The 27,131-nt window shown below is 35.7% G+C and overlaps 4 protein-coding genes across 6 annotated transcripts; 2 read left to right on the forward strand and 2 right to left on the reverse strand.

Annotated features, from left to right (window-relative positions):
* Positions 1–6,986: 6,986 nt before the first annotated feature.
* LOC105249462 (tafazzin homolog) lies at positions 6,987–12,713 on the forward strand. Of its 2 annotated transcripts, XM_011254959.2 has the most exons (6): positions 6,987–7,248; positions 8,918–8,926; positions 9,044–9,172; positions 11,058–11,301; positions 11,686–11,940; positions 12,038–12,713. In XM_011254959.2, exons 1-6 carry the CDS (start codon positions 7,134–7,136, stop codon positions 12,075–12,077), a joined length of 792 nt encoding a protein of 263 aa, XP_011253261.1. In that variant the 5' UTR covers positions 6,987–7,133; the 3' UTR covers positions 12,078–12,713. The 2 variants fall into 2 exon arrangements, with proteins under 2 accessions (XP_011253261.1, XP_011253271.1); XM_011254969.2 differs by lacking the exon at positions 8,918–8,926.
* Positions 12,714–13,981: 1,268 nt separating this feature from the next.
* On the reverse strand, positions 13,982–19,502 carry LOC105249470 (PX domain-containing protein kinase-like protein). 2 transcript variants are annotated; one of them, XM_011254987.3, is made up of 10 exons: positions 19,316–19,502; positions 18,781–19,191; positions 18,320–18,508; positions 18,130–18,226; positions 17,492–17,916; positions 17,228–17,404; positions 16,560–16,970; positions 16,314–16,470; positions 16,192–16,236; positions 15,665–15,844 (listed from the first exon to the last, which is right to left on the reverse strand). In XM_011254987.3, the coding sequence occupies exons 2-9, from the start codon at positions 18,880–18,882 to the stop codon at positions 16,220–16,222; spliced, it is 1,575 nt and encodes a 524-aa protein (XP_011253289.1). In that variant the 5' UTR covers positions 18,883–19,191; positions 19,316–19,502; the 3' UTR covers positions 15,665–15,844; positions 16,192–16,219. The 2 variants fall into 2 exon arrangements, with proteins under 2 accessions (XP_011253283.1, XP_011253289.1); XM_011254981.3 differs by lacking the exon at positions 16,192–16,236 and having other exon boundaries at positions 13,982–15,844; positions 19,316–19,501.
* A 621-nt stretch (positions 19,503–20,123) lies between these two features.
* Positions 20,124–21,908, forward strand: LOC105249484 (nuclear transcription factor Y subunit B-4). Its single transcript, XM_011254997.2, has 2 exons — positions 20,124–20,448; positions 21,065–21,908. The coding sequence occupies exons 1-2, from the start codon at positions 20,343–20,345 to the stop codon at positions 21,607–21,609; spliced, it is 651 nt and encodes a 216-aa protein (XP_011253299.1). The 5' UTR covers positions 20,124–20,342; the 3' UTR covers positions 21,610–21,908.
* Positions 21,909–21,957: 49 nt separating this feature from the next.
* On the reverse strand, positions 21,958–26,427 carry LOC105249614 (voltage-dependent T-type calcium channel subunit alpha-1H). The gene is made up of 3 exons (XM_011255205.2): positions 25,339–26,427; positions 23,207–23,359; positions 21,958–22,655 (listed from the first exon to the last, which is right to left on the reverse strand). The coding sequence occupies exons 1-3, from the start codon at positions 25,888–25,890 to the stop codon at positions 22,173–22,175; spliced, it is 1,188 nt and encodes a 395-aa protein (XP_011253507.1). The 5' UTR covers positions 25,891–26,427; the 3' UTR covers positions 21,958–22,172.
* Between the last annotated feature and the right edge of the window lie 704 nt (positions 26,428–27,131).

Genomic DNA, 27,131 nt, shown 5'->3' on the forward strand with positions numbered 1-27,131 from the left:
AATTTTGAGCAACATGAAAAAACGAAGAAAGGGAAGGGAGATTATATAAATTAATGCTTTTTAATTTTGTAAAAAATCTAATGCTGAATCACACGTTGCCTGGATATGAATAAAGATAGTTTAAATGTAAATGCGTTTCTATTTTTCAAGCAGCAACATATGCAATCTGTTTGATAAGAGTATAAGAGAAATAAAAAATATCGACCTACTGAAATGTGGCTCTACACGAAAACAACGAAAAAAAAGAAGATAAATTGATCATATGGTTCGCGAACAACACTCGTGGCGAGATGGACAAGCGATATTGTGTGCTAAAAAAATACAAATATATCACGTGACACGATAAAAAAACATCTATCTGTCCATAATGTGAAATATCGAAGCACAATGAAGAAACTATTGCCCGAAAAGAAATAGCTTGGCCGCAAGAAAATAAGAACCGCGATTGGAACAGTAATTTTTTCTGACGAAACTTTCGAGCAAATAATCCATCACTCGAACCTAATGTAATTAGTTTGACAAACTCGATTAATCTGGAAATGTTTATCTGAAGAATATGCTATAAAATTCATGAAAAATGTGCCTCGGAAATGCCAGAAGATGATTGATAACGAAGGCGACTGGACTTTATTAATTAATAATATAGCAGTTTTAGTATTTTTTTCCAATTTATTACAATAAATTGTTTTATTAGTTATGCCAGACACGCTCTTATCAAACGGAATGTATATACAACTCGAAAAAAATTTTCGTCAAGAAAATAAATGTTCTCTTGCCGAGAGAGAGATAAAATATTTTATAATATTAAATTTTAATATTAAACTTTAATAATTTGAAAAATGTTAAAAACTTTATTAATAATCATTTACATTTCTACTAGGCTAAAGTGATTAAAAATATTTATGAAAATTGGTACCAACTGAAGACTATAAAAATTTACCCGAAAACAAGTTAAAAATAATGTCATATTGAGAAGATAAAGAATGTGTTTTAGAGTTCATAAATAAAATGAGAAACTGTCGGCGCAATTTTACTATAATTTACTATTCATAAAAGAAATAAAATATACATATACAAATACATCTAAAAGATATATTTTCAATCCAAAGAATTTCAATAGCGACGCGTTTCAATCGTATATAAATAAAAAATGAAAAATCCAGACGGCGGACAATAAAGTTGTTTGTTGCGGGATACACTGTCAAGTTTAGAGTTAAAGATCCCTGACAGGGGGCCATTAAAATCCCCGGCTCGGCCTCGCATGACTCGCATCGGCGTCCCCAGCGTTCCCCAGGAGTCGGCAAACTATGACTCGCGCCTTTTCCCGGCACAAAGACTCCGTTCCGCGAGAGAACCGCATCCCATCTCGTCCCATCGCATTCGCCTACAAAACGCTCGGCTCGCCGATCGCGACGCGAGATGCGTCCGTCTTATCTCCCCTGCGCCGGGTCTCTTCCGCGAGGAAAGAGGCGAGCGCGCCGTCGACGCCGCCACCGAGCCAAGTCGAGTCAAGCCTCGCGCGATATCTGCGATCGAGAGCATGCGCGCGCGAGCGCGCAGCTTCGAGGAATCTCACGCGGAACTACGTGCATGCATATGTGTACGTATTACCTGTTGCTTTCCCGATGCGGCGGCGCGACGCCGGGCGTCGCGTGGTCCAAGAACGTGGTCCGAGATCACCGGCGAAGTCGGTCCCGCGACGTGCTCCGATTCAAGCACGACGGACGGGAACCGGACTCGCTCTCGTATCCGCTCTCCGAAAGGGCAGGGAGAGCGGTGAGCGACGTGGATTCCCGCCGGGAATCTGGAGAGGCCGAGCACCTGCACTTGCACTTGCCGCTGCACCACCGTAATCTTCGCGCCGCGAATTCACCACCGGCCACAACCGTAGCGTCGCGCGATACCGTGGGATAGGCGAGCGCATCGTCGCCGCATCGCCGTAAACACACGTCGAACGCGAATCGAGCCAACGTCCCGGCTGGCCGGCTCTCGCCACCTTTTTCCTTGTAACTATCTTCGCGTTGGTTACGCGGCGCGCTCGTAATCGCCGACAACTTCACGACGCGGCGCGCTCGTAATCGCCGACAACTTCGCGGCGCGACGCGAGCCGGCGAATCCGACCGGAGGATTTCGACTCCGAAACGATCTCGACTCCGACGAGCGCGCTTCGTCGCGCTAATTGAAACGAAAAAGGAGGAGCTTAAGCCTCGTACATTCGATCGCGAATTTTTTTTCGACGAAACAAACCGCGCGAGCGGAAGCCAGAGAAAGAGAGAGAGAGAGAGAGAGAGAGAGAGACAGACAGGTAATGCACTTGGCGATCGGTCGGACGATCGCCACCGATGCGCGCACACGCAGTGTGCGTTCGCCGACGTGATCGCGCACCGACTTGTGTACTTGCCAAGGGTGCCTTGTTCGACGGCGCGCCAACACGCAGAGACCGACCGACCCGAGATGAGGCCCAACTCCCCACTCCGTCAAGCGCGCCTCGACTGGTTGCCGCTTCTCTCCTCGCGTCGATCTCCTCTCCGCTCCGCTCCCCCTTCCCTTCACCCCCTCCCGCTCCTCCTAACGTCCCGAATGCCACTGGACGTTCTCCTTCTCCCCCCTCCTCCCCCTCCCCCTTCCCCCAGTCTCTCTTTCCGACTCACGCTCTCGCATCATTGTGCGTCTTCTCTCGCGCGCGCGAGAAGCCCTTCTTTCTTTCTTTTTTTCTTTCTTTCTTTCTTTCTTTCTTTCCTTCCTTGCTTCCCCTCTCTATCCTACGCGCGCGCGTAGATTTTCACTCGCGATCGTAAATGACCGTGCGATCGAACCGAGTCGATATAGCTCGCGTGTCGATTCCACGCGCGGTTAACTGCCCTCTTGCCTCTGCCGCGCGTTTCGCGGAAAGTTATCGAGAGATGGGGGAGAAAGAGAGAAAGAGCGCCTTTGAGGACCGACTCTCGGATGACTCGATTCCGAGAACGTCGATTAATCCTCTCGTCGAGGAAGAAAGAGTGGAGTCTCCGTTTCTAGATCGATGACGGACAATCAACGATGCGATCAATTGCGATTGATAATTAATAATAATGAATTTATCTCTAAAATTTAGCTCTAATAAATCTCAATTATCCGCGCGATTCTTTGTATTTTTATTCCTATTCTTTTTTTATTTCTTATTGTATTTTTTTATTTCTTATTGTATTTTTTTATTTCTTATTGTATTATCCTTATTCTTACGCGATTGAGTGTTAAACAAATAGAGTTTTTCTATTGCAAATTTTTCCACATTTGACAGCTAATTATATGTTTATGTGTATTTTTTGTTAAAAAGGCTTCATTGACTATACATCTACACATCACCTTTAATCGTGTTTAATAGCATGTCTAGTTTTAAAATTGGCTAATTATAGTTATTTTTTTGAAGAATAGAATAAATGTAATTGGCCAATTTTTAAAACTACTACATGTTATTAAATCCGAAAAGGGTGATGCGTAAACGTAATCATTATTAGGCACATTACGTGAAAATAGTATGTAAATAGTCACTGTTTACAAAACGCGTACGGAGATCTTTGAAGAGTTCCATTCACTTGTGTGTGTTAAGAGGTTTCGAAGAATCACTAACGTTTTATATTATTCAGAGAGACTGCGAAAAAGCTCTATACTCTTTTTCTCTGCACAGAGAAAAATGTATACTGTATTCAAGTAAATATTATTTATTTTAAGTATATCATAAGTTTGTATATCCGCAAATATATCATAAATTTACCACAAGCATTGAATTTAATTGAATATATTCTGAATTTTAGTAAGTGCAGTATTTTAGTCAAGAATATTAAATTAAAACAAAAATTTGATTTGTTTACTACAAGAGTTGACGTTTGATTTTTCTTTGATACAACTTTACAATATTCTTGAAGAGAAAATAAATTCTTCTTTTGAGTACATGATAATGAGATTTTCTAACACTTGTGATGAGTATATTTTAAGATTATTATCAACAATATATTCTTTGTTGAAAATTATTACTTGAAAAAAGAAATATAAACTGAGTAATCGCTTTTCTTGGCAGTAGAATGATATTTTTCTCTGTGTGGAATGTGAATGAAAATATAAAGTGAACGTACTTTTATATCCACATTTTTCCTTCGCCTAGTTCCCCTTTAATACAAAACATTTGATACACAGAAAAAAGGACATTCTTGTTTTGAAAATATATTTAGTTTTAACATGAAAATCTTGAAATGAGATTATATCGCGTTAATTAAAGAAAAATATAATTGCTTGAATAATTGCTTACTTAAATGAAGCCATTTTATAAAGTTCCATCAAGAAAAATATATTCTTATGATTTAAGATTTAATTTTCTTGAATGGAAAAGAAACAATGTTGGATAGAAAATAACATTTTTAAATCAAAGATTATAATTTTCTTAAAGTAGAATTAAATAATTATATATTCTTGAGATGATAATTACAATATTAAAATAAGACTATAATATTGTTGAAATTTAAAATTATTAAATTCTTCTAAGAAGATTATAAATTGTTGCCTATATACAAAACAGTGAACGCGTTAGTTTAAATATAAAAATTTTGATTTGACATTTTTTTCTGTATACACATTTTTTTCTTTTTTTCTTTTCCTCGCACCTTCCAGTCTTTTTGCCTTCCCCTCGTTTCTTCTTTCCTGCTCCCATTTTATTTTTTCTCCCACGTTTAATATTCCGCATTTGTCTTTCCCTTTTCTCCGCCTCGTTTCCACTTTCTGGTATTTCGTTTTTACCCGTGTATATTTGCTTCGTTGCACATCGCCATCTCTCGTTACGCGCGATTCAATCTCTTCTAGAATGTAATTAAACATTAAATGAAACTAGGACAATAGAGCCGCCGCGATGTCGATTTAATTAAATCATTCAAATAATTACCGTGACTAGTAGCATCACTAAACAATGCAAATTTATGAGTAATAATTCCGTCGTTAAAGTTATTTCAACGGAAAGATTAAAAGATAGAGAATAAGCTGCTTGCGTATCGATTCTTAAAACCTTTTCAAAAGTTCTCTTTAATCTCGTTTATCAAGCTAACAAATTTAAATAACATTGGGTCTACTTTATAAGAGAATACTTTTTACTCTTTCGCAATTATATTACTGCAATCAAAGACACGTGCAATCAAAGAATTAAAGATGATTTGTATGTACAATCCCAGCAAAAAGTAGCTGAAAATCAATATTGACGAATATATCCACTTTTGGTGTATTTTGATTATGAGAAATTGCGTGGAATATTACAATTTGATCTTGGTTACAGTGCAGAGACGTATTTTTTAATATTTATTGCGTTTTTACTGAAATATTCCGAATTTTGTGAATCGAAATGATTAACTTTTGGCAAAGAATTTCACCTTGTGACAGATACATGGCTGACTTCATTAAATTATACTTAATATCTTTTTAATCAGTTAATACTTGTATAATATTATTTGACCAAATATTTCCTCTGTATCTAAACTTTTGCAAATTTTAAACAAATTCTGAATATTATTTCCATGTGTTTTTATTATTTGAATCGACGTGATTATATGTTTCCCATAAGAACACATGTTAATTCGGTGCAAATTAAAATCCTTATAACTTGTGAACGCTTTAAGTGAATCGATTTAAAAATTGTACTGAAAATTCTAAACATATATAAGGACATTCTGTACAATTTTCATTAAATTCTCAATGTTTTGAAAATAGGTACAAAACATCCTTAAGATAAAACGGCGTATCTCTTTTCGAATCGATTTGAAATATATTCTTCGAATTCTCGTCAAGCAAATTTCTTTCCTCAATGTTTTAATAATACTGATAACTGATGAAACCCAGCTGATTAAAGTGGATAAGCATTCAAAGGCGAATTTGCAGAAATCCAAGGACGCAATGAAACATGACTAAGCACGTCGCGTCAAAAACTGCGCATTAAATATACATTACCCAGGTGATAAGAGACATGCCGGTGAGAAGAAGGGAGGGGGAGAAGTAGGAGCCCTAAATTCTAAATTTAATTATTTAATTCTTTAATTAACGCGATATAATCTCATTTCAAGATTTCCATGTTAAAACTAAATATATTTTCAAAACAAGAATGTCCTTTTTTTTCTGTGTATCAAATGTTTTGTATTAAATGGGAACTAGGCGAAGGAAAAATGTGGATATAAAAGTACGTTCACTTTATATTTTCATTCACACAGAGAAAAATATCATTCTACTACTAAGAAAAGCGATTACTCAGTTTATTTTTCTTTTTTCAAGTAATAACTTTCTTCAACAAAGAATATATTCCTCTGATAATAATCTTAAAATATACTCATCACAAGTGTTAGAAAATCTCACTATCATGTACTTAAAAGAAGAATTTATTTTCTCTTCAAGAATATTGTAAAGTTGTATCAAAGAAAAATCAAACGTCAAACTCTTGTAGTAAGCAAATCAAATTTTTATTTTAATTTAATATTCTTGACTAAAATACTGCACTTACTAAAATTCAGAATATATTCAATTAAATTCGGTACTTGTGGTAAATTTAATATATATTCGCGGATATACAAACTTATGATATACTTAAAATAAATAATATTTACTTGAATACAGTATACATTTTTCTCTGTGTACTGATATCGATATTTAATGATTTCGTAATACTAAGATACTAAGATATACTACTCGAATACTAAGATATTTTCAATTCAATCGAGCTTGTCAAATCAATATTTGTATATTTTGTACTCAAAATAACTCGACTCGAATCAAGGACTCGATTCTTTTCTAAAATGAGTTACTCGATTCTTTCGCAAAATAACATACTCGTTATCTAAATCTCGCATCGTTCTAAATCGAAATTCGATTTCGCGCGGATCAGGTGGTGACGTTCGGCCGGGATCGGCCGAGATTGGCGACGCTCGGCGACGCTCGGGGACGCTCGGGGACGCTCGGCCACGTGACCGCGTCGCGAAACATGGCGCTGACTCGCGCACGAAGATGGCTGCCGCGCGTTACGAAAGACCGGACGATCTCTCGCGGGGAAGCCGTTTCCCGTTGCTTCAGACAAGCGTCGTACCGCCGTTCGCTCTAGATAGTCACGCACGGTGGTGGCCGTCGACGCGATGCCATACAACATCGAGTGGATCATCCCGCGGCTACGGAACCCGTCCCGACTGTGGAACATCGCGAGCAGCATAACCTTCGCGGCGGTGGGCATCGTCTCGAAAATCATCATAGGTAAGGGCCGTCCGCGCGCCGGTTGTCGCGCGGAATTCGACTCGCGAGTCTCGCGACAGTCGCGATGACAGGTGCCATGTGATCGAGCGGTGACGATGGTGCGCGCGAGCGAACGATCGTTTCCCGTGCATTCGTTTATAGAGTGGCGTAGGTTCGCGTAGGGCAACGTAGGTGACGAAGGTTAAATGAAAATATATAGCACGAGCTATGGCATGTCGTTAGATTGGCTGGCATTGACGGTGGCAGTTTCCTCCGCGCGAAAATGCACGGGCGCGAACGTTCAGCGACAGGTACCATCGTCGAGGCTCGAAAACGTAATGTGTTGTTTGTAAAAAATAATGAAATTAGAAAACACATCCTAGAGCGTGACACACGAGTTATGATTGAAGCAAGTCTTATCTGTCAACATCAATCGCTAGAGAAAGATCATAGTCATTGTGTCGTCATCGATCATTATGCTTAATTGAGGTACAGACTCGCCGCTCGTCCAAGATCAGGTTTTGCACGTATGTGTCTCTACCAGCAATATTATTCTCTTTCACGCGTAATATTAGTATTAGTAATACATGTGGTCGATGTGTTATGTACGTAATATATCGTAAACATAGACATTATGCACTCTTGATAATCTTTGTATATAAAATCTATTATATAATGTGATCTAAATGTATTTCGCAGAGTTTTAGCAGAATGCAGAATGTTTCTTTATCTCCTTTTTTTTAAATTTATTTATTGAAATATTCGTTACAAAGTCAGAAAGAGTTTGTATATTTTTCAATAAATTAACATGTCATTTTAATACAATTTGTAATAAATAAAAGTACATGTAGAATTTAATAAAAGTAAGCGCATTAAATATAAACAAAATAATTTTTGCACGTAAACATCAATTGCGCTAAACGTGATCGACTGAACTTTTTTTAAACATAAGTATAAACCATTTTATATTTAATAATATTTTTTTGCACATTTTGCATTTTTTCAGGTATCAATATTTGCATAATAACATAACATTTATTAACGCATTTCACCGTGAAATATAATAACATTGACTATAAAATTTATGTTTATTGCTTTTTTTCTGCGTGACACTCATTCGCGTTATAACACATAATTTGAAGTGAATGCAAAATTATGTTAATTCATGCGAAAAAAAATTGTTAATTCATGCGAAAAAAATTTGTTAATTCATCGTACGCAGAGATACAAAGGTCAGATACAAAGTTCGTATGTTTTCTGATTTACGACGATTTTAAAGAACTGTCATGCTAACTCGGTATGTAATTTAATAATGCGATATCGATTTCCAACCATTATTACATTATGCTTTTCAGAGTATCTTGCGCGTCACTTATTATTTACTAACAAAATATTCATTAACAGGGCTATTATTAACTTGAATCTGTAATAAAGCATTAATTTATCGTTATATAATTACGTTCGCTCTCCCGTAAACGTATAATTATAGATAATTGACCTAAAGCAACGTAAAGCAAACGTTTTTAAAGGAAGTTTGCGATTATCATTCTCGCGTGAAGGGTGTTCGATTAACGTGCGTGTAGAAGAGAGGCAATCTCTCGAATTAACATATCGAAGCTCTCGATTTTGAAGATTAAAACGCGACGATCCGACCCTGATTTTTTGACGAATCTCTGATTTTTTGTGTCAGGAAACTCAGGTCGAGAGCCAAGGCGAGTCCGTTTCGCGGACTCTGGGCCGTAAATGACTACGACTACGTGTGTGAGTATCCTCCGTGGTGTGTAATCTAACAAAGAATTTATCTTGTGCATTTAAGAATGGCTGAACAAAACGACGGTGTACAACAAGCACATTATCGTGCGCGCCTTAGACCTCCGGCCGAAAAACGTTCCGCTCATTACCGTGTCGAATCATCACAGTTGTTTCGACGATCCGGGCCTATGGGGTAAGCTTTTTCCTCTTCACGTCGTTCGTTTAAATGCCTTTCGGCATCCGCGTAATAACGTATCATCAGTCCCTCTCTCGGTCAGCCGGACTCGCGTTGCGCGCGGTTGATTTATTGTCTCGAGAAGAGAGAGAAAAAAATGTAAATAAAATATGCGCTCGCGTACGAATCGTTCGAGGTGTAAAACGACGCGACGACGGGACCCTACATTTTAATAAAACAGCATGCTTTCCGCAGACGCAGTTAAGCGCCGAGAAACGAAATAACGATATCTCAATGTGTGAAATTCGTTAACTACAGAGCCAGCCTAGTTCTTGAGGAAAAAAATTAAAAATCGAATTGTCTGTCATTCGCGTACACACACAGAGAAAAATATATACTGTATTCAAGTAAATATTATTTATTTTAAGTATATCATAAGTTTGTATATCCGCAAATATATCATAAATTTACCACAAGCATTAAATTTAATTGAATATATTCTGAATTTTAGTAAGTGCAGTATTTATTTTAGTCAAGAATATTAAATTAAAACAAAAATTTGATTTGCTTACTACAAGAGTTGACGTTTGATTTTTCTTTGATACAACTTTACAATGTTCTCCGTGCAGAGAAAAATATCATTCTACTGCCAAGAAAAGCGATTACTCAGTTTATTTTTCTTTTTTTAAGTTATAATTTTCTTCAACAAAGAATATATTCTTGATAAGTCTTAAACTATACTCATCACAAGTATTAGAAAATCTCATTATCATGTATTCGAAAGAAGAATTAATTTTCTCTTGAAAAATATGATAAAGTTGTATCAAAGAAAAATCAAACTTACTTTACGTCAATTCTATGTAGTAAGCAAACCAAATTTTTGTTTTAATATTCTTGACTAAAATATTGCACTTACTAAAATTCAGAATATATTAAATTAAATTTAATGCTTGTGGTGAACTTGTGATATATTTGCGGATATATAAACTTATAATATACTTAAACTAAATAATATTTACTTGAATAGAATACATTTTTCTCTGTGTACAGAACCAGCTAGTTCTTGGAAAAAAATTAAAAATCGAATTGTCTGTCCGAGTACACAGCGAAAAATATCTATAATCATTCTACTGTCAAGAAAAGAGATTACTCAGTTTATTTTTCTTTTTTTAAATAATAATTTTCTTCAACAAAGAATATATTCTTGATAATAATCTTAAAATATACTCATCACAAGTGTTAGAAAATCTCATGTATCATGTAAACATTATCATGTCAAAAGAAGAATTTATTTTCTTTTCAAGAATATTGTAAAGTTGTATCAAAGAAAAATCAAACTTACTTCACGTCAATTGTATGTAGTAAGCAAACCAAATTTTTGTTTTAATTTATAATATTCTTGACTAAAATACTGCACTTACTAAAATTCAGCATATATTCAATTAAATTTAATGCTTGTAGTAAATTTAATATATATTTGCGGATATATAAACTTATGTTATATTTAAAATAAATAATTTACTTAAATACAGTGTACATTTTTCTCTGTGTATTTTTCGTATTCGAATTAGTTTAATGACTTGTAAATGCGAAATTACTAATGATAAGATAATAGCTAGTCATATTAGTAGTTACACGTGAAAACAAGACAAGGGTATTTTTATCGTTAGTTCCGTGTGTCTCCGGCGCTTAATTGTTCTCGTAATTAATATAATACGTTTCCTTGGACTTTTCCGCTCGTGTTTTTTTTCTCTTTCTTTAAAAACGAGTAACACAGTGTCTCGACATCTTTAAATGTTCGCTCATGTCCCCTCTTTTGAGACGTATTTTTCTTTCTCAGAACGACGCCGATACGCGATCGAATGAAAGAATTTAAGACAGAAAAATCTCTGAACTCATTTAGCGACCCTGGACATCCGGCACGGGTTTAATCGACGTAAGATACGATGGTCGCTCGCCGCCCAGGACATTTGTTTCACGAATGTCTGGCATTCCTACTTTTTCATGCTCGGCAAGTGCATACCCATCGTCAGAGGTAACGGCGTGTATCAGGAAGCCATGGACTTCTGCATCGAAAGGTTGGCTTGTGGCGAGTGGGTGCATGTCTTCCCCGAAGGAAAAGTCAATATGTATAAGGAAGATATAAGGTTCGTACTCGAGTTACTTTCGTAATCTTTCGCTCTGAAACCTGAGAGCGCAAATCTGCATACGCTACTACGAATTAATGCTATCGTATTATGATGCAAGTGAAAAAAAAAATACAAAAAAATGTTTACAATTTGCAATTAAAATTTTTGAAACGTTTATCGCATGCTAGAGATAAAGATCGATTCAATTGAAATAAGCCTAATGTACAATGATTGGATTATTAAAATATTAAAAATTTAAATGTATATATTTGCTTAATTCTTGAAAAATATCTTTGACTCTACAAAAACTATTTCTTAAAACTCTATACATATAAAATAAGAAGATTGTAGATGAGCATATCGCATTCAACGTGAGTTAAATTAATCGATAATATTCTTTAGGTTGAAATGGGGCGTGGGTAGATTAATATTAGAATCGCCCATTACGCCTATCGTAATTCCTATTTACCATTTCGGTATGGATGATGTACTTCCCAACGAGCCGCCCTACATATTTAGAACAGGAAAGAAAGTTACTATGAATTACGGTGAGCCCATAGACTTTAGTGGATTGCTGGCCGATTTGCGGGCGTCAAAAACGGGTGAGATGGAAGCACGAAAGGCGATAACCGATCGCATTCAAGAGGAACTTTCAAGGTAAAGCTATGCTAAAATCTTCATATTTCGCGAGCATTATGAAGTAAAGAAGAAACAATAGTAAAGAACGCAAAAAAAAATATTTAAACACTTTCAGATTGAAGGCAGCAACGGAAAAGCTCCACGCAAAGTTATGACGAAGACGATTTTTTTTCCGTCATCCCACTATCTAGCCTTCATTTGCCAAAAATATAAAGAGATGATTGTTTGCGTGATCAAAAGAAGTGAGATTTGTATGTGCACGATCTATACGGAATCGGTTTCCTTTTTTTTAAAGCATTGTATTCATATTGTAAGTAGTATTTTTTTGACAATATTGATTATCAGTTAACGTAAGCATCGATTGTATGTAATTGTAATGAGTCATTCTGCGACGTTTTCGTCGTTATTCTTCTCGTAACTCTCCGAAAGCCTACTTGAGATACATGTAGAGAATGTATCAAAAATTATATACTTGCTTCCAATTGTATACATCTCATAAATATAGAATTAACTATTCTTTAATAGAAAAGTTTGTAAAATTTAGCTTCTCTTCTTTAAGGACACTTATTAATAAGGATGAATTTTATTTATAATTTTTATTGATTTCGCGGACGACACGTTCAATTTTAAAATCACATATGATAGAGAGATAATTAAATAAGTATTAGTAGCAAACTGACTGCAACTTTGTCAGAAGTTTATAACTAAGAAAATGTGCACAAATGATACATGCTGCACATATAATTCTTTGGAGAGTTGCATATTCTCGAACAATGTATCGTCTTTTATGATACATATAAATTATTATAAAATTAAATATATAATTATGTATATATATGTATATTGTATTATACGTATAAATATATTACATATATATATTTATATATATATATACTTATACATATAAAATATATGTACATAGTACGAATAATCGTAATATTATCACGATTTTACGATAATTCTCAATAAAAGTTTTGATAGTACAAGCAAAGATTGCGTAATATAACCAATTTAATAACATAACTGCAAAAACCGTGCCAGTACCTCATTCATTATTGTATTTTCAAAGACGGTTTAAGGTATCACTATTAGTGGGAAATAAAACGCATATCTGGCCATTATTGATTATATGCTTCTCGCTCTCAAGCACCGTGCCAATTAATCGATTTATATTTGTTTTATTAGAAATGCGTATTAATGCTCGCATTCGCAGTTAAGAAAAACAAACATTATAATATATGGCGTATCTTGTACATTAGAAGAGGTTCATACCACTTTTGTTATGGTAAATCTGCATAAAGCCTAATTATACAGATGCAATATAGACGGGAAATGATTTTATATTATGTCGTTTAATAATTCGTGAAAAAGACAATGTATTCGTTGATGGATGGTTGTTTTTTTCTTTTTTTAGATATTTATTGTGATATATTTAAGTCGTTACAATAGCTCTGTTATCATGACAATCGCATATCTATACCACGTTCCCGTGGGGGTGTGTGTGTGTGTGTGTATGTATGTGTATATATATATATATATATATATATATATATATATATATATATATATACACACAAAGTTATACACATACTTTTATACTATACACATGGACTGCTATCAAAATTTTGGGATTATTTAAACATAATAAATTTACACATGTATATATACTTGTTGAATATATATATATATATATATATATATATATATATATATATATATATGTTACCAATTATTAAAATACTTGCCTCTTTCGTCTGAAATAAAATTGTCTTGTTTGTTTCATCATTTGACTCGACATTTCTCTTATTTTAGTAAAATTAAAATTTTGTTCCCTTCCCTAGGTAAGGTTTCTATATAGTTTCTCTGCTATGTACATTACCTGTTTACAAATGTAAGGCATATAACAATTCTGCAAAGGGAAGTCTAAAGTAACGCTTAAAATGCTCATGCCTTTTACAAGAAACTCTTAAAGAGCCTTTGTTATTCACTAGTTTTGTAGATTTTATAGATTTTTAGTGCTATATATATATATGTATATATGTATAAATAAAATGTATTATCATAAAAGAATATTTCTTTTTTGTCTATCATCCATTGTTTTAATATATCTGTTTTTGAAAGATACAGTCAAATAACAGACTGATAACAGACTGGTCATAATATTTTGTTGAATGTAAAATTTCATGGACAAAAGTTTATCCTTTTATACTCTCGAATATATAAGCAACCTTTCTCTCTCAGAACTAGATATAATATAATAAATTTTAAAGAGCAAATATAAATATTTCATTATACGTTCTTATTATTATAATCATCTGTACTAGAGATCATATTTGATCATAATTACACAGTTGCCATATACATCTAAAACAGTGATAAGTGTATTAAAAGATGTGATTATATATGTTACAATTTTTTGTTATATCCACAGATATATGGATTTATACGAGATACATACTTGTTCACAACATACAGAAATAGATTACATTCTATATAGTCTACTATTGATATCGCATTATTCGCATCAAAAATACGAAGATCATATATCCCTTGGCACGTTTTTAATTCGTAAAACTAGACGTTCCAATTTCACGAGCGATACAAAAGCGGCGTATGATCCTCGCATTTTACCGTGTAAACACAAACGAAAAGTATGTGTATATATGTATTTATATATATTATATATATCATAAACTCTCTTTGAATAGTTAAAACAGTAGATGAGTATAACCAGAGGAAATTTATTTAATATATGCATGTATTATCACACCCCATTGTATCACTATCTTTTCTTATTTGCATTTAAACAAATTTGATATATACATCCGAAAAGAGAAAGACGAGCCATAATAAAATGTAAATCGATCGCGAAACTTGGCCCACAATGATAAATAATATGTATTCAAAGTTCTATGATGTTATTAATTGTTATATAAATGGAAGAGAGAAAGAGAGAGAGAAAGAAGAGAGAGAGATGTTGGACTAGAAAGTGCAATTTCTCATATGGTCATATTCTTCTTAATTCAAGTATAAACATAATATTATCAATCAAAATAATTTTAAAAATGTTTCAAATTGCTCCCAGCATAATTACTATACATTCTGTACTAACTAGATAATATATAATTACATGTTCCTGTTATTATATTCTATTAATATTTCTAAGAAGAGAAAGCTTGAGTAGCTCTTATACAAATTTGGGAGGAATATAAGATTCGTATAGATGGCAATTTTTCAAAGCATTTGTTATTTTGATTAGTTGTTCTGTATATGTTTAGGCTCGTTCTTGGACGGCAAGTCTATAGACGAAGCAAGCGTTGTATCAGATTTCATAAAAAAACATAGGCCAAATATCGATTATATCACAAATTTAATACGTTTTACTCTTTAATATAACACTGCTTTAAGCTAGAGTCTTATTATATATCAAGAGCACACTAAAATAATATTAAAAAATTTATAAAATACAAGTATCGCGATCGAAACAAAACAATTATTCCAATTTTATTAAGAGTCACGAGGAGCATGACACAGCTATATCATTCAGGCAATTTTTGAATTCAATGTAATAATATAATCTACAGGTGCATTGTCTGTTCTAATCAAGCACAAGCAAAGTTTTTTATCTGACGTTGCATGGCAGTCATACTAGATTTGAAATAAATTTGCCTTTTCTCTCTTCGTTTATTTAATCTTAATCTAATTACCTTTTGTCTATTTATCTAACGATGACCATTTGCGATCCTCCGCAGCCTATTCTTGTCGAAATTGCAAATACTACCGAGTAAAGCAGCACGGTTGTTTGATGATTTTGGTACATTATTTGATACACCACTAGACGCTTCAGACGGCGGCGGTAACGAAGGTGGTGGCGGAACGCTTTTGCCAGGAACTGCATCCCCTTGCGGAATATCTACAGAGCCTTGAGTAAAAAAAATGAAAAACGATATAGTAGATTTCACAGCATAAACATACATTTTGTTCTAGGAAATTCAAGAAAGATTTGTCTAATTCATCTCTTCAAGAAAATGGAGATATGCAACTAACCATACATATGTATATGACAATTATACATTACAAACAACATTGAAAAATCTGAAAATAACACACAAGATAAGCTACGAGTAATTCTCAAATTGCAAGAATACATCTTAGATCGGAGAAAACCTGCAAAGCAACAATGAGGAAAAATTCTACAAAATAAAGATGAGAGAATAATTATGAAAAGTTGTTAGACATTAAGGAGACCTGAATGCTCGAATGACCTACGTGAAAGGAATGACCTCAGTACGCGCCATCAACTTTTGTGCCCAGCTAATCAAGAGATGTAGAAACGTAAATGTCAATTAGCATCAATGACGGTAGCAATGAGAAGCGTTATAAAGACTTACGAAGCGATGGAGGAGTCAACGTTCCAACGCTGGTAGCTGTAGATGTACTTGTCGGACTGTCCGAGCGTTCTGGACTCTTACCATTTATTTGTTTTGTCCCATTTGTTCCCAGCTGTGATGCAGAGCGTTGTTCCTGCGCCAATTTCTGTTCTTTCTTCTGCAATATATAGTAATCGAAATGAGATGCTATCTCGATCGTTATTTTTTATTCTATAAACTTCCTTTTTTCCTTTATTATATACTCACCAATTTGTGCTTTCGTTTTTTCATCTCTTCTTCAGAGCTCATCATTTCTTGAACTTTGACGAGCCTCTTCTGGTGCCGGGCGACTTTCTGTTCATCACGCAATCGCTGTTCAGCTTTGTTTACAGCTTCTTGCAAGGCTTCCTTCAAATGGTTGCTCAATTTGAAATATGGTTTTTCCACAGCGCCAATAGCCAAAGTAGCGCGTCTTGTCGATTCGAAAAATGGATGTTCCAATAATCGAGTCACTGTTGGCAAATCTTGTTTTAGAGCTTCTGGTGATAATATAACTTCTAACAAATTTTTCAGGTTTGCTTCGCAATGTGGCAGTTCAGAACATGTCGCTTCCAAAAGCGGTCGTCCAAATGCCATCTCATACAAAACATGTCCAAATGAGTATACATCAACCTGAGTCTGTTAAGAAAATATATCAAAACATGTAAATTTTCTAAATGCGAGAAAACGTTTATATAGAAAATATAACCTTGTATAGAAGAAGGGCTAATAATTTTGGGTGACAAACTTAAGATGATTTAAACAAAATTTTTTTATCCATAACTTTTTGAGATATAAATGACTTTAAAAATTAAAAAATTATATCTTTATTTTTTTTAACTTAGTTGTACCATCAATTACAAAATATTTTATATATTGATCACTATTAATATTACCGTAGCATGTAATTTACGCCTTTGCACTACATAAGGCCGGTAAAATGCTGGTAATCCTAAAAGTCCATTTTCTATATCTAATAATTTAGCACATCTTGGGGTTAAAAGGACATTGCCGGTATGTAAATGTCCATAAGGTAATCCCTTCTCATGAAGAAATCCTAGAGCCTCCAATATCTACAAATTCAATATTATTATGCAAAGAATGATCGTTTTAAATGTCATATTACAATGTGATTCTTACGTAATAATTTTTAACCATACCTGATAACCATACGTCGCGACTTCTTGAGTAGTCAATGATTTTATTTGTTTTGGATTTCCATATTTCTTTATAAATGGCTGTTTAGGTTTAGTGACACACAGAATATCACGTAATGTGCCCATTGGATAGAAATTTCTTATCGTTAGTGCCCCATTGTCTGTAACATGTTGATGTACCATTGGTTCGATGTAAGTGTGTCGTAGAGAGCCCAAAGTCTTGAAAACTCCTTGTATATCTTTATCTTGCAAATGTTTATCAGGACCAAATTCCACCCAAGCTAACAAGAGTTCTTGTTTTGGATTCTGACGATTTTTTACTGTATAATAATGTTTTCTCAATCGCCAACCCATATCAGGGATAGGTTTGCATACTTCAAAATTGGCGTCGCTCCTTAATGCTAATGACACTTGTTGTAACGCGATTTCTGTAAAACATGTAAATATTTTTTACATATAAACATATAAATATTTTGCACATGCAAACATGTATTTAATATATCTCTAGAACTGAATATATATAAAACTGTATAATATTTAGAAAGAAAAAGTTTATAATATAATCATTAAGACATTAATTATTATGTCTAAATATAATGTTTAAAATATTTCATGATCATCTTTATGAGAAATAAGCTTACCATGTAATGGTGCTGTATAATTCTCAGGGTCTAAAAACTTTTTCATAGGAAGTGAAGATGCCAGTATAGGATTCATTAGTACTATGTTTAGATAATTCTAGAAAAAAAGAGATAAGAAATAAATCTTTTATTTATTGCATTGCACAAGTATAGTATATTAAAAAGTGTATGTTATATTATGATGATAAACCTGCAGTGCTATTTGTCTCTGAGCTATAAAGTCTGGCTCCATATTACCAATAATTCTTTTTGGTGGTAGTGGCAAATCGAAGCCAGATATAGATAAAGTTGCATTGAGCTGTACAAAGTCATTGTAACGTCTGCTCACTCTCCAAGATCTTTCAGGAAGCGGACCTCTCTGTGTTTTGATTACGTATTCCTAAATATGCATCAGAATTTTCATTATACATCTCAGGTCAATAATAAATATGGTTATATCCAAAAACAAAGTCAGAAGATATATGATTGTGACAGATAGAGTATTTCAACTTGATTTGCGCATACAAAACGAATGCAACGTTAAAATGACAAAGTACGACCACTATAAGGAAAAAGTAATAACAAGGATTCTTATATCCGTATCACGTTGATTAAATAAAACTTTCTGTAATCAGACTTGATTACAGAGGAGAGAGAGAGGAGATCTAGTACCGTATGCCCGTCGATGGTCCTCGCATTTTCGATGACGCTAGTCAGCTGCTCCGTATCATCTAACAACACTTTATTCGTGTATCTCTTCTCGAATAAAGCCATTGAGCGTTAGTCTGACGCGAGGCAGGGCCCGTACGGGGCCAATTGCGTTTGTCTCTCGCACAGTTTCCGCGCGTCGCCATACATGACGCGCTTCTGCATCATTGCAACATTGGTGAACGCACGGCGGCACTTATCGCGGAATATTTTCAATGTCAGTTGAACGCGCGAGACACACGACCGGGAGAGAAAGGATTACGCGATAACTCGCTGATGCGTATAATCAAATTCTATACACACAGCAAAACTTGACAACACTCGCCGATCAGGTTGTCATTCTGTGACGTCACGTCGGCGCAGATTGGTGGATTCCTAGAAAAGTCGTATGTACACGTTAGAAATCCGTCTATCCTTTTATTCTGGCTCTCCCTCGATTCTGTCAAACTGCAAAATGAAATTCTTCTCTTATTCACAAAAAAATATGTACACATTATACCTTGTTCGAAAGTGCGATATGATAGTCAGATTCGTTATCATTTTATCTGCGGGAGCCTTTGGACACGAAATCAGAGATAAATCTTACTTGACATTTCAAATAAATCTGTTTGTTTTGTTTGCACTTCCTACACTCAAATTCTGCGCTTCAATTCCAATCTTTAATCTTTACTGCGCAATCTGATACGAGATTATCTAGACAAATTTGCAAGCATAAGCTAATGAGGCATCATGTGTATACCAAGAAAAATGCAGGAAAAATCAATCATTATCTGATAGTAATAGTGTACGGTGTTCCATACAGTAGACACTTGATTGATTAATTTCTTTGCATCTGTGCATATTTATCTGGATAGTTCCAACGCTTCGAATTTGCATTTAAAAGATTTCTTGATTCTAATTGGTCCAATTCCTATCCTTTTTTCCGTCCTACAAGAATGCGTTCGAAAATCTCACCCGTGGAATCAAGTATTTTTTTGACCAATCAGGATAAAGAAAATTTTTATTTCTTTTGTCCTGATTGATTAATTTCTTTATGCATCTGTGCAAATTTATCTGGATAGTTCCAACGCTTCGAATTTGCATTTAATAGATTTCTTGATTCTAATTGGTCCAATTCCTTTTTTCCGTCCTACAAGAATGCATTCGAAAATCTCACCCGTGGGATCAAGTATTTTTTCGACCAATCAGAATAAAGAAAATTTTTATTTCTTTTGTCCTGATTGGTCGATTAAAGTCTCCACAAGCAGGGAATAACGCTAGGGAATAACGCATCGCCATCTCTTCCGGAAATAATGGATACAAAACGGAAGTCTACCATATTATTCGCTTCTTGCTGCATTCGTGTATTCTCTTTTCTCTGACCGTCATATATACATATACATATATTTATATACACGTTAAGTGATTCTTTGCAGCTTACGGCGGCAAGAAAAACAAAGATAAGAAAAGGTTAAAGGAGCAGAAAAATCACGCCAAGTGTTCGAATCAGCTTGAGCACGTATTATCACCGGGAACTGTATCGCGAAATGGAGAATAGTGGTGAGAGCGGAGACGACCCCTTGGGATCAACGGCGTTTCTGGGAGGAGGTACCGTCGCGGCGTCTTACATAGGCGGACAATCGGATATGGAAGGTAGGCTAACGTATCTTGTCGTCGCAATATTTGCAAAATTCTGAAGCACGTTGTCGAGTATTTGAATTCTGCCATTATTTTTTTAACCTGTACGTTGCGTCTTTCCCTCGAAATACACGTCGTTCCTCAGCCTACGCAAGATGTGTTTATATATTTTAATTTAATTTTATTTCATTTTATTATATTTTAATTTTATTTTATTTCATTTTACTATATTTTAATTTAATTTTATTTCATTTTATTATATTTTAATTTAATTTTAATTTTATTTTATTTCATTATATTCTAATTTCAATCACATATGTAATTGTGTTTCGTATCTTTATCTTTCGTTTGCCAAAGTTTTGCGACAATTTCTATTTCGTCTGTTGATAAACTTGTCAATATACTAGCCGTGTTGAACTTTTGTCAATTATATTTGAATTATTAATATTATTGCTATAGAAGTGGGAGAGTAAAAATGTACTAACCATGTATAATTTATTAAAAGTTTGATATTCTTGTAATATTTATACATATATTGTTGCACCTTTGCAAATCATTGCGAGTCAAATTGGAAATTAAATGTTTTGAATTGTAAAATGATGTATGAGTATTAACGAATGCTTTTACACAGATGACCCTGAGAATACGGATGATTCCAACCATGGTACTGGAGATCCCTTGCAAAGTCCTGGGGTTTCCACTGGGGGTGGGCCACTTCGTGAGCAGGATCGCTTCTTGCCGATAGCAAATGTCGCCAAAATTATGAAAAGAGCGATTCCAGAAGCTGGAAAAATAGCTAAAGATGCGCGTGAATGTGTTCAAGAGTGCGTGTCAGAGTTCATCTCATTTATCACGTCGGAAGCGAGTGACAGGTGTCACATGGAAAAACGTAAAACTATAAATGGTGAAGACATTTTATTTGCCATGACTACTCTTGGTTTTGATAATTATGTCGAGCCTTTGAAAATGTATCTGCAAAAATATCGTGAGGCAACAAAAGGTGACAATCCTCCCAATACTGGAGCTACAACTGGCAATGGAAAGTCAGAGCCGCAAGGCATGTATGAAGATCAATTATTTGCCATTACCGCGACAGCATCGAGCGTAACCAGCGCTGACACCTCTGTCATTTATAGTTACTCGTCCAATGAGCAGATGCAATTTCAACTTTCCTGATCATTGGGAATTAAAGTGATTTCGATATAATGTATTTGTTCTAAGACACACTGTGTGATTTGTGAAACAGATCGTAAAAACGAATGCGCACAGATTAATTTTGTGGGAAAAACAAACGTTCTTTGCCTAGCGATATGTAGGCAACAAAGTATATTTTAAGTTTTAACGTTAAGTATGATTATAAGATTCGGTCGAGAAACCGAAATTAGTAATCGCGAATTAAAATAACTTTATGTACCTTTGTAAAAAAGCAACTTGTAAGTATGAGCGTAAATAAACCAGGAGACTGAAGAAAGATATCCGGGCGACAGTGATGGCTTCTTTACTTACTCGACAATACGACAAGGATAGAAAAACGTAGCCGATTTCTTTATTTAGCTATTGTTTAAGATCTAAAGACGCATGTTTAGACTACTCGTATGTTTAGGCTGCGAGAATTTGCGGTTCAAGCCGCAACGGAAACTAGAGTCGAATAATTGGGCAAGAACCGGCAGTAAATCGGCGTATATAGTATATAGAATTCATTCGTAAAAAACGTTCGTGGCGCGCGTTGCGTTGTCCTTTCACTCTGGCAATTGGGCAGGTGAGAGGAGGAGCTCGTGTCCCTTCGTCGCCGGTGACACGGAGCGGCTGGTGGGCGCGATCGGTCGTTCCTGCTGCGTCGGCGGCAACAGCGAAGCGGTCGATAACGTTCCCGGTCTCATGTCCGCTTTCCTCGCCTTCTCCTTCTTGTGCGAGGCGACCTGGCAGAACTGCCAGCGGCACTGGCCGCAGCGACACAGGCAGAGGCACAGCAGCACGCGAAATAGGCAGCACAGCAATCCGGCGCACAAGAGCGACGGGCCGACCAGTCTCAGCTGTGGGCTTAGGAAACCCTTCTCACCGGTGCCGACGAACGAGATAACTAAACCGAGCGCAGTGGTCCCTAAACCCACGTAGAGCACGGTGTTGACCGCCGCGCTGACCTCTCCCCTCTGTCGTATGGCGTTACTGCTGTCATCTTCCTCGTCGTCGCTGCTCCCATAACAATAACTGGCGTCTCTTATCTAAAGCACACGCGATCCCGCGATAGACTTAATTTTCTATTAGCAGATGTATTATTATGTATTTCGTTTAAAATGACATATGTATTGATTATGATTTTGCAAAATCCTACATCTTGAAGAATATTTTATTTTTGTTTCTTAATTAATGTTTAATATTATGTAATATTTAACAAATACTAAAAAATATTAAAAAGTATGATGAAATTATAATTTTATTTTAAAAAGAAATGAAGAAATACATATGTGATATTTTCTTTAAATAATCAAAGAAATTACAATTTATCAATTTCATTGATATTTTGTGTACAAAAAATACCAATATGCATAATTATAATATTAGAATAAAACACATACAAGTATAAATATATTAATATATGTTTTTTTTTTTTTACTAAATAAAAATAATTCTCTCTTTGTTTTAGAATCTGAAGACCCTTTAGAACCTGAAGACCTTTTAGAACCTGAAGACCCTTTAGAACCTACTGCTCTAATGTACCTAATATAGAAAGATGCTATAAACTGCATAATCTAGAAACCATTGACGAAATTACCCTGTTTCTTTTCATCCATCGCCGATGTGCTTCGCATTGCTTTGTTTTGTTGTAACCATCTCGATATTCGGGTGACGTAGGAGATAAGGGAAGAGGCGAAGGTCTGTTGCATCCCTGCCATGCTGCCTTACCGCCAGGTCCTTGACCGCCGCACTGAAATATGTAATTCTCAGGCATATCGTTACACGTTACAAACCAATTTATTAAGACCAATGTGAATGGCATGATCTTGATGCTTAATGTGATTAATCAATGAAATCGAATTGCTACATATTTTTTTATAACAGTTCAATTTATTATGTACCATAAGTAATTTTAAATTGGACGATAAAAAAAATTCCATTTAAATTCTTTTTAAAAAAATTGAATATTCGATATTCTAGATTTGACAATCGATATTTAAAATCCTTTATCATTTATAGTTTCTTTGAAAATTGACAATATACCTTGAGATATTGTATGAATACAAAATGAACATGTAATAAATAATATGAATAAATATTAAATTATTTCAGTTAGAAATGATAGTCTGATAGAAATGATAGAATGTTTTCTAAGATCGATTGATAATGCATATTCATTGGATCCTCGAAATCGCTCGATTGATTTCACCGTTTATCGGCAGAAAGAAATATTGATCGATGAAATATGTATGCATATATACGATCGATAGAATTCGTAGGATTCATAGCGACAGATTCTAATCTATAACTGGTTCCGTTGTAGATGCTGATCCACGGAAGGAATGCGTGACTATTAATTTACAACGTGACTGTTAATTTACGCTCACGCGAAGGGATCACGATTGCTTTTCGACGCGGCCGTGACTCTTGATACTTACCCCATACACGTAAGATCGTGGGGGATATCGTGGTAGCGGCGGAATGAGTCTGGTGGCGAAGTTGGAAGGTAATTCTCTAAAATTCACCACCTTACCACCCCGTATTCGGTGTTTCTCTCGCTGTGTTCGTCTAATCAATAGAGCAGCCTGCATTCCGCTTATTCAGTTGTACCGAAATTTTGTCAACCCCCTTAATAATTGCCGATTTTTTTTTCTCTTTCTCTCTTTTTCTCTCTCTCTCTCTTTTATCCTCGATACAGGATAAGGAGAAGCTATCTTTTTGGAGTCCACCTCAGAGATTATCCATCATCGATCCCGGACGGTATCGAACGCAACGATATACATCTAACGTCGTGCTACCCGACGTCGGCATCGATCGTTGCTCATGCTCGCCCAAGACGATAATTACGAGGGGCATGTTTCACGCTATACTGAAATTACATTGCGGAGCCTTTAGCCGACCTAGGACCCTGAAGAGATATTTGGACTTGTAGAATCTGTCATGCCTTTCTTACACCATTCGACAGATTTACTCGCGTGTTGTACGCCACCAGACAGCCGATCGATGCTATTTGCTATATACGTTGCAAGAGGTGGCAAGAGAGATGTGTGGTGCAACCAGAAGAAATATACGCTTCGAGCGAGGTGTGAATCGCGCTAAAGCGATAGAATGAGTTCATAATCTTCGTTTATCTAATTCGTCAATGCGATCGTGCACTTGGCAGAGATAACGGCTGCCAGGTTTCTAATCGAATTTTCAATCAATGTACATGTATAAAACTGAAGGGAAGATTAAAATGGACTTTTCTATTGAAATTTTGGATGATAAAAAAAAGACACTGTTTAAAAAAGTAAATCTTTATTAAATAAATTTCAGCCAATTTCAGGAACTGATATAATATATGCTAGAGACTTTGCAAGTTTAACAAAAACAATGAAATTTGATATGAAAAACGAGGTTCGCCGACTGCGCACAATAAAAACAATTAACACAAATAACGTAAGTATTTAAAGAAATTATAAAGATTCTTTAAATATATCATAATTTTGTATACTTGCTGAACTTAAGTCATGTTACAAATTCAACAGTTTTCTCTACCTAATGCGCGCACTGTGTGGCGTTTACTTCACTTTGCGTGATTCCTAGGCGCGTATGTAAATACGCGTAAACTATATGTAAGATATGAAAGGTGATAAAGAATCGGGCGATAGAGAGCGACTAAGAGAAACAGCGTGAGCTGGCCGGAAGAGGCTGAGATTATGAGGAGAGAGTGCTCAACGATATACCCACCTGTAGCTCCGAAGTAGGAGGCGATACTCGGAGATCGAGGACCGAGGACGGCGGAAAGGGAAACTTGCTGGACTTGTTGTTGGCCGGATAGGTGGTGGCGGACGTCGAGGACTCGAGGGAAAGCGGGGGTGGCGAGATCGGGAACTGGATCGGCGAGACCGGCGGGACCTGCTGCTGCTGGCGGGACTTGTGGTGATCGGTGGCGTGACGACGTCGATCATCGATGCCCGGGTGAAACGCGGCGGACGACGAAGACGTCGACGTCAGCGCTTGTTGCGTTCGCGGGACTTGCTGACGGGTGGCGGCGAGCTTGCTCGGGGGGTGGTGATGGTGATGGTGATGATGATGATGGTACGGATGGTGGTGCTGGTGCTGGTGCTGATGCTGATGCTGGTGGTGCTGATAATGCTGCTGCTGTTGGTGATGACGCGAGCCAGGGGGTACGCTCTTCAGTCTTGGCGGAACGACATGGGCCGGCGTTTGCTTGTTAAGCTGCAGCTTCTTCTGCTTCCTCCGGTTGGCGATGCTGGCACCTCCTGCCGCGGCATACATCGCTCCGCGAGTTGCCCAGTCGCTTCTTCTCTTCCCGTCTCAAAACAGCCCCGTTCCTGTTACGAGTTACATTCGCATGGTCGCATGATGCGCCGACGATGGGTCCGTGTCATGTCAGGCATGCCCACACGCTCCTTATTCCCGGGAGAATTTCTCTTTGCCACCTTCTTTCTCCTTTTTTTCTCCCTCTCTCTTTCTCTGTCTCTCTTTCTCTCACTTTTTCCTTTGCCTCTCTGGAAAGGCAAGAAACGTGACGGAGCTCCGCCCGTTCTGGCGCCCGTCGTTAACGGTCTACGTCTCTAAATCGCTATGCGACAAGCACATTAAAAGCGATTCATTTTACGTTGAATAGAATCGCCGCTAATCAGCGAACGCGTAACGCATTATTTTCTCGGCTACTCGCCACAGACAGTAAGTTGTCACGTTTGTCTTCAATATACATAGCTCGTTCCGATATACGATAATTTTCAAAGAATCCGAATCACGCAAACTACGTGTCAATTTTTTACAATATATCAATTTCCATTCTTTTTTTTTCAAATATATTTATTTATGCGCATTTTGCATTTAAAACGCAATAAACGTATATTTAAATATTGGAAAAATGGAGAAAGAAAAATTGGGAAAAAGAAAATATTTACTTGAAAAGCAATATTTACGTGAATTGAAATATTAACGAGTTATAAAATTCAAACATTCTATATTATACAGTAGATATATTGCAATGATTTCCAATCACTGTTTATCATGTAAATTTTGAAGATTCTCTGGGAATAGATTTTAATGCCATTTAATTCAATCTCAAAATGTGATTAAAAATTTTTAATCTACATAATTTTTGTTATATAAACACTTCGCTTATGCGTTCGCTGTTATTGATATTAAAAAAGTAAGTATACATATGAATACTATGATGCATGTAGCAAGCAATTGCATGTTGCCAGAGAAAACATATTTAAAAATGAAGATCCTAGCAAGATATATATCAATAAAGTATGTTTCAATAATAAATGAAAAATAGCAACAAGTTCAGAATAATGATTTTTCCTTAACATAATTTCTTTATATAGAATATATAGAATAGTCACGAATATGTATTGCTCTGGCTTTTTATTTGTTTTGAATTCCTTAAAGCAAAGCAAGGAAAGTTGCATTTAATTTACATCTAATTTGCTATATTTATAATTCTAACATAAGAAAATTCTCTACGCGCGTATAATTGATATATGTCTGTGTGTATA

The sequence above is a fragment of the Camponotus floridanus genome, unplaced genomic scaffold (assembly GCF_003227725.1).
Source record: "Camponotus floridanus strain SB8 unplaced genomic scaffold, Cflo_v7.5 scaffold38, whole genome shotgun sequence".
Lineage (NCBI taxonomy): Eukaryota > Metazoa > Arthropoda > Insecta > Hymenoptera > Formicidae > Camponotus > Camponotus floridanus.